General features: G+C 37.1%; 2 protein-coding genes across 2 annotated transcripts; both read left to right on the plus strand.

Annotated features, from left to right (window-relative positions):
- The first annotated feature begins 1571 nt into the window (after positions 1 to 1571).
- On the plus strand, positions 1572 to 5216 carry LOC141846617 (DNA damage-binding protein cmr1). The gene is made up of 4 exons (XM_074734652.1): positions 1572 to 2243; positions 2604 to 3010; positions 3990 to 4088; positions 4871 to 5216. The coding sequence occupies exons 1-4, from the start codon at positions 1572 to 1574 to the stop codon at positions 5079 to 5081; spliced, it is 1389 nt and encodes a 462-aa protein (XP_074590753.1). The 3' UTR covers positions 5082 to 5216.
- A 1950-nt stretch (positions 5217 to 7166) lies between these two features.
- On the plus strand, positions 7167 to 10066 carry LOC141845765 (uncharacterized). Its single transcript, XM_074733765.1, has 5 exons — positions 7167 to 7571; positions 8352 to 8414; positions 8627 to 8689; positions 8788 to 8850; positions 9794 to 10066. Exons 1-5 carry the CDS (start codon positions 7173 to 7175, stop codon positions 9911 to 9913), a joined length of 708 nt encoding a protein of 235 aa, XP_074589866.1. The 5' UTR covers positions 7167 to 7172; the 3' UTR covers positions 9914 to 10066.
- The last annotated feature ends 58 nt before the right edge of the window (positions 10067 to 10124 follow it).

The raw sequence follows: 10124 nt of genomic DNA on the forward strand, positions 1-10124 counted from the left end.
AATAGTTCATGTTGTTGATGAAGTTGAAGATGGAAGAAAACTCAAAGAAATAATATGAGAATTAGAGTTTAAATTTTAAATGGATGAATATTTTAGAGGATGATTTTTAAGTGCAAAAGTTGTATTTTTTAAATTTATTGATCGTTTATCTCTAAAATTAATGGGGTGAAAAAAAAATTTGACTCTTTTCTCTTTTACCCTTCCTCTTTAATTCACATCCGTCCAAATAAACATAATTGAAAAATGCATTAATTAGTGTCCTATTTTGATTTTTAAAAGGTGTCCTATCATTATAAAATGACACAAATGCCCTTGGAGACTATTCTTATTATTATCTCATCTATATTTCCTACTTAAATTTTAAATCGATTTAACGTATTATAGTAATTACAAAATCTTAACTATCACAACTTGTCTAGCCGTTATAATTTCGTAGTTATTATAACATGAATTGTTAAATGAGAAAAGTTGTATTATAACAATTACAGTTCATACCTACTACAATATGAATGTTAAATAAATAAGACTATATTGTAGCAGTTACGAAACGATAACTATTATAATATAAATGTAACAATTTATATTGTAACAACTACGATTTTATAGCTACTACAACACGAATGATTACTTTGAATTCATATTGTAACAACTACGACTTCGTAGCTACTACAATATTAATGACTACTTTCCATTTATATTGTAGTAGCTATGAAATTGTAATTGCTACAACTATTATAACAATTAGTTGTAGCAGCTACGGATTCGTAGTTGCTACAATGCGTCTTCGATTGAGGAGACAAAAAATATAATGAAAGTATATAGATAGTTGGGTAATTATACATGAGATGAAATGTTCTTTTGATAAAAAAAAAATCAAAATAGGACGTGCGTGATCTTGATGATTAGAAAAACAAGAGATGCTTTTTTTTTTTTTTTTTTTGACTCTTACCCTTAGTTTAGAGAAATATATATATATATATATATATATATATATATATATATATATGAATTTGATATATTGTACTTCTCGTGAGCATTATATATATATTTTTTTAGAATTTAAAATTTAAAATTTATGATATAATATTTAGACGCTCACAATATATAAAGTAATATATATATAAAAGTTAGATAATATAATTTATGCATACATAAAAATTTATTTTTAAAATATTAATTTCTATTGAGCATGTTTAAATAAATTTAATAGAAATAATATGATTAAATTTTGATAAAAATACTTTATATAAATTTAAGTACTTAATCTTTGATAGAAAATTTTTAAAATATATTTTGTGTTTAATTAGATTAAACAGATATTTAATAGAAGGGAAATCTCTTTTAGAGATAAATTTTGACCAGTTAACTGAATTCTTAATTCTTATTCTTAATTGTGTGTATATTATTATTCAATTAAAACAATTGGATTCTCTTTTGTTAGATCCGACCCGAATCGTTTTGGCCTCCCGCCATTTATCTCTCACCTGCTACCTGTGTCCCGCGCCGCCTCTTTTCTTCTGCCTCTCCCCGCCGCCTCCACTTCTTCCATCTCCATCTCGATCAGGATTCCGATGGCGACCGCAGCGATGACGGACTACGAGCGCCTGCGGCTCGAGAACATCCGCCGGAACGACGAGATGATTGCCTCCCTCATGATTCGCAGCAAGGCCTCCGACCTCGCTACCTCCCTGAAGCGCTCCGCCGCCACCCAGAACAAGCCGAAGAAGGTGGAGAAGAGTACCAAGAAACCTCGCGTCCAGGATCCAGTCGTCGTCCGTCGCTCCCTTCGCCACCGCGGCCTCCCTCCCGAACCGACCCAGCCCAAATCTGAAACCCCCCGCGACCGCGATTTCCCGGCCGAGAGGGAGCAGTTACTCATCGGTGATGCGTTCGTTGTTGGATCTGAATCGACCGACCGGAATCTGGTTGGAGCCATCCTGAGCGCGTCCGAGCGAGCAAGTTTGGATCTTGCGAAAGAAAAGGAGGTGGGAGGACTGTTTGATCCGAAGAGGGATTTGATGCTGAGGGAGGAGAATGTGAAGAAGGTTGTCGAAGGGAGAATACTGTCGGTTCGGTTCTTGCCATTTTGGGACAGGACGGTGATCGTGGCTGGAGATAAGCTAGGGAATGTAGGGTTTTGGGATGTGGACGTGGAGGAAGGGGATAGCGATGGGGTGTATGTTTACGTTCCCCATTCTGGCCCTGTTTCCGGGATTTCAGTGCATCCCTTCTCCCCCGCAAAGGTAAGCATGCTGCTCAACTCTTAGTCCGCAAAAATGCAAACTTGATTCCTAAATCCAAGAGCTTTTCAAATATCTATGTTTTTTATGATTTAAGCTTCCTTTTTCCCCCATTTGTTTCATCTTCAAAATTTTTCATTTTGCTATTGAATTTTATTTCATTCATGTGCTCAAGCAGTGGGCTACCAATGCCATTCTAATATTATGTCTCTTTTTCCTAATAATCCATTCGCTTTGTAACATTATGATGATTGTTTCAGGTGCAACATACTTTATCCTCCTTTTTCTTTTTCAGTTCTGAATATGTTGGTTAGGAAAACAATCTGATGGTAAATTATTGTATGTTGTTACTATTTTGGGCAGATTTTCACTTGCAGCTATGATGGACTCATCCGATTGATGGATGTTCAAGATGGAACCTTTAATATGATCCACTCCAGTGACTATCTTATCTACTCGATCTGCCAGTCGCCAGTCAATACTAGTACAATTTATTTTGCTGAAGGTGCAGGGGAACTGAAACTTTGGGATGAGAGGACAGGAAGAGTTTCACACACTTGGGATTTGCATGAAAAGAGAATTAATACAATTGATTTCAATCCTGAGAACCCCAACATGATGGCTACAAGTTCAAGAGACGGGATGGCTCGCATATGGGACTTGCGAGTATTGAAGAAACACCAACCAGATAGTTTAAAGACAGTAAAGCATCGATGTGCTGTTCATTCTGCATATTTCTCACCTGGTGGACTCCAACTTGCTACAACAAGGTTTTACTTGTCTGTTTATTTTTATCCTGAAGATGCTTGGTTTTAGTATCTGTAGCTTCAATCATGTGGATAAATTGTCTGCAATTGCTGATTCTTCTAGTTTAATTTACCAAGGTCTGTCTAAACATCATTTTGTCCTGTCATTAATAATAACAGTTTGTAAGCTACCACCATCACCTTACCATTTAGTGATTTCAGACAAATATAGTAGTACAATCTTTTGGATTTACTTTTTTTATGGGCCTTAAGATTAGATGATTGAGTGTTCTACTGTCAGATATATCAAATTTTGTTAGTTGCCTTAAAGATGAGCTGCAAGGATTCAAGTACTCTAGAATCTCCAACATTACTTATGCTTGATTTTTTTTTTCTGTATAATAACATGTGCAATGTAGAATAAATCAAATTTATTTTTTTGAAATTAGAAAAGCTCACCATGGTCTTTGCACTAAAATGAAACAAGAAAACATTAAAAAGTATCATGCCATGTACTTGTCAAAATTCTTGTTTTTAGTTTCTCGTTCTAGAAAGCAGAATATGGAAATTGAAATGAAAATCAAATAAATATTCAACATTAACTTTATGACACCATTGAGTAATAACATTTATATTTAGACAGATATCTGATATTCATCAAAAGCAAGAAAAAAAACACTATAAACAATTTTGGGAAATGAAAAATCTAATAATAAAACCAGTGAATGTTTCCTTATAAGTCTTCTTGATCTATCTGTTGGCTTCTTAAATTATTAACCCACTTTGTTCCTTGTCTTCTCCTCATTGTTCTAATTCTAACTTAATCAAGTCTGGAAAGGGCCTTCTCCTTGTTGAAGATGCTACTAAATCTTTTTTATATTAACTTTTAGGAAGAATTCACTTTTAAATTAGTCAATTGTTGTGATTGTTTAGAACATATTTGGTTAGTTATACATGCTAGAGTTAGTGTATCCTTAAGCTTAAAGAAAACTGTTTGGTGCAGTTATGATGACACGGTTGGAATTGCTAGTGGTGTCAACTTTGATGATCAATCATTGGTGAAGCATGACAATCAGACTGGCAGATGGATATCCTCATTCAGGTTTGTGATCTGCCTGCGAATACGGGCTCCCCTGTGTCTCGCTAGTCATTTTTTCTTTCTAGATGCAGAAATTTTTACAGATCCATTTCAAATAGAGATCCATATAACACTTTCTGATTTTCTATATTGACAAATTTTGGCAATTGCTTGTGCTTCGAAAAGATTATGTATTTTCAGTCGACTTGCCATTTATATTGATCACTGGTTCTATGTCAAGCACTTCCAACAGTTTGGTCTCATTGATAATTCTTCCTGCATGCAACTTTGAATTTAGACTGGCTTCCAATTAGGGTTATAAATTAACATGATGTTCTGAACAAGATCTATACTTCGTTCCTCAAGAACTTGTTTTTGTTTGCTCAATATAAAACACATCCAAAATAAACAAATTTAAACACACTAGTGAGTATAATAATGCTGCTAGTTGAGCTCAACAAACATTTTAATAAACAAGTTTAAACAAATTCTTTTAGATAAACAAACAAACAAACTTAAATACCATTAACCTTTAACTATTTTGCTATTGTAATTGAGACCCAATTGGTGGTTGAGCAATCCTGTTCAAGTATGTTCCTATTTGTTTTCTTAGTTCAATTTTCTTACATATCACTGCTGTCACATAAATTTCATATCCATGTGGGGGTTGATGGATGTGATTTGATCTTATTGCCACCTAACACAATTTAATATTTGGAGCATCTACTTGTGAAATTAAAATTCCATTCTGTTCATCTGACGAAGAACTAATACTGAAATACTGATAAAAATCCCTGCTTTTGCAGAGCAATTTGGGGATGGGATGACTCTCATATCTTCCTGGGAAACATGAAAAGAGCCGTCGATATAATTTCAGCCAATTCAAGAACAACAACATCTGTGTTCAGCGAGTACATGACTTCCATAGGTTGCCGGCTCGCCGCACACCCACACACACTCGGAAAATTGGCTTCGGCTACGGCCGGTGGCAAGGTGTTTTACTGGACAAGAACGTGAGCTCTGATGGTTAAAAGTATGTTAGGCCTTTGCTTGGCCTTGAACTCTTTATTCAGACTTAAGTAAAAGCTACTAAAAACAGTGACAAGAGTGAGTACTTGTGAAACTACTAGTGCTTGTTGATTCAGAGTACTCTAAACTACTGCAAGTTTGATATGATAATGTAAGTATTCAATACACTAGTTTTATATAACAAATTAAGTTAAAAATTATTAAGCATATTCAGTTCTTTTATAAACTGTGTTTATCTTTGGACTTACTTTGGTTAACTCATCACGATCACTTAAAATTCTCCAACACGAGTTGAGTTTCTGAGTGGGCTGGGTAAATTGTTGTTTTTCATTATTTTTAATGTTTTTAAATTTACATAATTTTACTTTATCACTAAAACACAAGAGCAAGTTTTAATATTATCCATTTCATTTCATGGTCATTCAGTGGTTAGTGGAAAATAGGACTAAATCTATTTATTCTAGTGGTTAGTGGAAAATTTTTATGAGAACTAAATCAGTTATTTTTAAGATTAGTTGGATTTAAAAAGTTAAATATTTGGATTATTAAAGAAATATTATCCAAGTAGATATATGAATTATAAAAAAAATATTATTCATTCTATATATTTAATTTTTGATATATTTTCTTTACTTTTTTCATATTCAAAATTCACTTTTATTCATTAAAAAATTATTATTCTTAATTTATACGGTTAAATTTCGATACGAGAACATAAATACATTAAAAAAATTTAGATACATTTGGAGTTTTCTAAATCTATAAGTCAATTTTGGACGAACTACCACATGAACTACACTATTAGAAAATTTAAAAATTTGATATTCACTAATCAACACCATTAATATATTCTTAAGACTCATGATTTAAAAAATATCAAATTTTTAAATTTTAGAATGATATAGATTCATCAATCAGTTGAATTTAATAGTATAAATTGGAAATAATAAATTTTTAAAATTATAAAAATTTGATAAAATTTATCATAAATTCATTATAAGATCTAGAACAATAATATTTCCGTCATGATCAACTGTAATTTTTCTATTTATTTCCTCATAGATGTTCGTGGGACCGATCGTAAAACCGTTGGAGTAGCAAATTCTACCTTTAACTAATTAATATCACAAATGAATTATTAGAACTTCTTCCGTTCAAAAAAAAATTTTTAATTTTAAATTTTAAAATAATGTAGGTCTATACGATAAATTTCAGATAGTTTAATCTAAAATTGGCTGATGAAGAACTTCAAATATAATGTAAATATGATATGTAGGTTTTTTTTAATTAAAAAAATGATATTGAAATGTACTTTATATCTATCACGTTATTAATGCATTTTGTGAGATGAATTAATATATTAAAGAACGAATTTTCTCTGCTGCACGACGGTTTCCTACGCGATCCGTACACGACACCCCGATCCTCAGTCATTGTTACTGCCGCCACGTCGCCATCCGGCAGCCGGACCGGAGCCGATCGACGGCCAACTCGCCGGCGCATCGGCCGGCACCGAATTCCGACCGGCGGTCCTTCCTCGGCCGGTCTCCGATCGCGATTTGGCGGGAAACTGACCGCGATTTGGCCCACAGTGGCCGCGTGCCACTGGCGGCGATTTTCGGCCAAATTTGGTCGGATTCCGACCACAATTCGACTAGAATCCGGTGCCGATCGGTGCGCCGGTGAGTTGGCCGTCGATCGGGTCCAGTCCAACGACCGACGGTGGTCGGACGGCGACACGATAGCGACGGAAACAGCGGTGGGTCAACGGAAGAAAATGACTATACATTCCCAATTTTAAACAGTCAGATTTTCAGGAACATGTCGCAGTGAAACCGTCCCGAATTATATCAAAATTCATTAGAGAAAGACTGCGTATAGTTTTTGAGTCTTTATAGTTCTTTTGCTGCTTCTTTTTTTTTTCCGCTTGTTTTTATTTTTATTTATTTTTTACAAAATAATTATTTCCGCCCGCAAGTATCTCCTCTCTCTATATATATACGCTTCCCACGATAAGCGCACGCCATTTGATCTTCCTCTCTCACGGTCCTCATCCCTACTCCAACCTCCCACGCCACCATGGCCGCCTCCGCCAGCGCCGCCGCCACTTCGTCCTCTGAGGACCCCGGCGATTGGGTCGGCAAATCCCTTCTGGACCCCCATCTCCCCGCTGAGGTCCTCCTGAGCTTTCGCCGGCGCCGCCCCGAGCTGGAGGCGGAGGCCGACGAGGACTCGGATCCGACAACCTCCGAAGCCGAGAAGGTGCCGGAGTGGGGGAGGCGAACCAAGAGGTCGAGGGTGATGCGGCTCCCGCGGATCGCGGAGGCGCCGCTGGAGGAAGAGCCGGCGGTGATGCAGAGGAGGCCGAGCCCGCAGTCGCCTCTCGATCTGTGTCGCAGCGCGTCGGCGAGCTCAGCCGAGAAGCCCGAGGTGGTGTCGAGATCTCCCTCCCTTGCCACCGAAGCCTGCCGCATCGAGGTGAGCACTGCTTCCCCATCACAACCGCTCCCTTTTCTCGTCCCTTGTTCCATATGACGAAAATAACCGCATCGAGGTAGATAACAAAGAAAGTGTAGCATTTTTGCCCAATTTGGCGAAACAAAATTTCATATCGAATTTCGAGGGTTTTCAAGAACAGATTGAACCACCCACTCATCGTAAACTAGGATTTGGAACTCTCAATCCTCGAAAGCATTTGGATAATTTTAGATCGATTTTTAGGTTTTCCTATTATAAAAAAAAAGTTGATTCATTCCGCTCGTGACCTTTCTGACCTTTCCATGTTTTTCTGACGCGATATTCTTCTTTGTTATTTCGACACGTACCTGCATTTCCATTGGATGAAGCAGTGCATCCGAATAATTTAGGTGTGATGGTAATCGTCGAAGGTGAGTTCTTCCGTGCCGTAGTCGTAGCAGAAAAACGTGGATTAATTTATTTCGAGGGCGGTGTCGCCTGCGGTGTGGCTGGCGCATGCCGCGCATCATGGGTAGTTACAGATTCCACCATTTCTATACAATTTTCTTTTGGTTTTTTCCAAAAATTTTGATTTTTTTTAAAGAATTGTGTTTCATTTATTGCGATTTTAATCTGCAACCCCGCTGCCAACTGGGATGGGAGGAGCAGTGGGCTCGCTTTCTTTGCTGCCTTATCTTGCAAGTAATAATGATTATGAGTGCATTTGAATGCATTGGATCCCCTTCGGCCATGGCGCTGGCTGTCGACTTCAACAACTCTGACGCTCCTCTTTTCTCTCAGGTTGTGGCTGCTCCGTCGATCCCGGCCTCCGCCCCCATCAGACGGCCAGCGGCGAGGAAGATGGTATATTCTCTTTCCTCTGACAGAAAAGAAAAGAGACGACTTTTTTTAATGCACCTGTTCTGTGATCGGGGCATGCATCGATACATGCCTCACGGAATCCCCAAATGTGGGCCTGTTTCTGTGGCCTTCAATCAAAAGACATTTAGAATTCGATATTAAGCTTGTTCTTAGCTCGGCGAGTGAGTTACTTTGTGCTTTGGGTTGGTGAGCAGACGAAGCTGGAGCTGCAAGCGGTGGAGCGGACGCTGCTCGAAGAAAGGACGAAGCTTCGCGAGGTTGATTTTATTTCAATTGGTCGAACGTAGTCAATATTGTCTGTTTGATTCTTCGCCACTAATTTGTAACATGTGATTCATGGATGATTGCGAAGCAGGAGATAGAAGACGCGCGGAGGACCGCCGACGAATTGCGCGCCCATAATCACAAACTGAAGCAGGTGCCCCTCTCTTCTCCCTGCATGCCACTATTTATTAAGACTTATTTATGCGAGCTACTATTGAAACTGTAGGATTGATAATAGCTAAAATTTTAAAAATTGAACTCTAGGGGTCAACTTAACCTTTTTCCAAAGAATCTTACCCCACAAAAATCTGGAGAAAAACAGTGAGGATGTCTTGTGTTTTTCAAAGGGAATCACTATCCGGGCCCTAGATTCCATACTACCTCCAAAACCAAAGTACAAGATGCTAGTTTTTTATGTATAGACCTCTTTTCTTCAGAAACACACAATCTATGCCCCCTTTCAAGTTTTTTATTTGGGTAAAAAAAATGATATTTGTCAAGCTGTTTAGTGAGGCAGTTTGATTAAGTGAAAATTTGTCATATTTTCATTTTGATAATTTATTCTCATCTTTGAATGTTCCGTATCATCTAGGTCAATTGTGATGTAATTGTGATACAAAATATTATTTATCAAGTATCTAATAGTATAGCTTGACCAAAGAAAAATATTTTGGTACAATATGGGAGAGGGGACCTTGATTTTCATTTGACTTCAAATTTTTCATTAGTAGGGCCCTTCTGCTTTGACCTCAGCAAAATATTTTTTTTCAGTGGAAAAATCACATTATGTTGATGATTTGGTTGATGGCAATCTACATACCAAAATATATTAACAACCCTGCAATAATCTAAATCTGTTATCTTCTCAGAATATTCAAGAATCATAATATGATCATCAAAAACCACCCTATTCTTTTAGGTCTATTTTTTCTTTTATAGGGATACAACAATTTTTATAGATTGCCTTTTCATTGTACCATGATAGTCCTTTGAAGTACTCAATGAGGGTATCTAAGCTTATTTCTACAATTCTACCTCACTTTTATACGCAAATTATACATTAAGAAATCAACTGAAGCACTACTTTCCTCTTGCAGTTGCGAGCAGAGCTTCCAAAGATTGCAGTTCCTTCTCCCCCCACTGCATCATCTTCCCCACCCGGGCGCAAAGCTTCGGTTTCATTACCAGACCTCAACGTCCCCTTACCTGATTGCTAGGCACGAAAACAAAATGTAAATAGTCGAGCTTGGGCTCATGAAGCACCAAATCACTAACAATACTCTGCTAATTCTAGCATTTCATATTTAGGATGAGCAAATGGTAGCTAAGCTAAACTGCACGGCTGCAATTTATTCTACATTTATAAGATTTTGAACACAATTTCTTCTTCTCTTCATTAATGAAATGATCATCCAACTTCTGTTCTGT

The sequence above is a fragment of the Curcuma longa genome, chromosome 15 (assembly GCF_044706935.1).
Source record: "Curcuma longa cultivar G26 ecotype Majalengka, Jawa Barat chromosome 15, ITB_CL_G26_1.1, whole genome shotgun sequence".
Taxonomy (NCBI): domain Eukaryota; kingdom Viridiplantae; phylum Streptophyta; class Magnoliopsida; order Zingiberales; family Zingiberaceae; genus Curcuma; species Curcuma longa.

Excerpts from the sequence above, each read along its gene's own strand:
- LOC141846617 (XM_074734652.1), top strand. The coding sequence starts at position 1,572 with ATGGCGACCGCAGCGATGACGGACTACGAGCGCCTGCGGCTCGAGAAC. Across the intron at positions 2,244-2,603 it reads ATCCCTTCTCCCCCGCAAAG|ATTTTCACTTGCAGCTATGA; the intron begins GTAAGCATGCTG and ends TATTTTGGGCAG. Across the intron at positions 3,011-3,989 it reads CTCCAACTTGCTACAACAAG|TTATGATGACACGGTTGGAA; the intron begins GTTTTACTTGTC and ends TGTTTGGTGCAG.
- LOC141845765 (XM_074733765.1), top strand. The coding sequence starts at position 7,173 with ATGGCCGCCTCCGCCAGCGCCGCCGCCACTTCGTCCTCTGAGGACCCC. Across the intron at positions 7,572-8,351 it reads CCGAAGCCTGCCGCATCGAG|GTTGTGGCTGCTCCGTCGAT; the intron begins GTGAGCACTGCT and ends CTTTTCTCTCAG. Across the intron at positions 8,851-9,793 it reads ATAATCACAAACTGAAGCAG|TTGCGAGCAGAGCTTCCAAA; the intron begins GTGCCCCTCTCT and ends TTCCTCTTGCAG.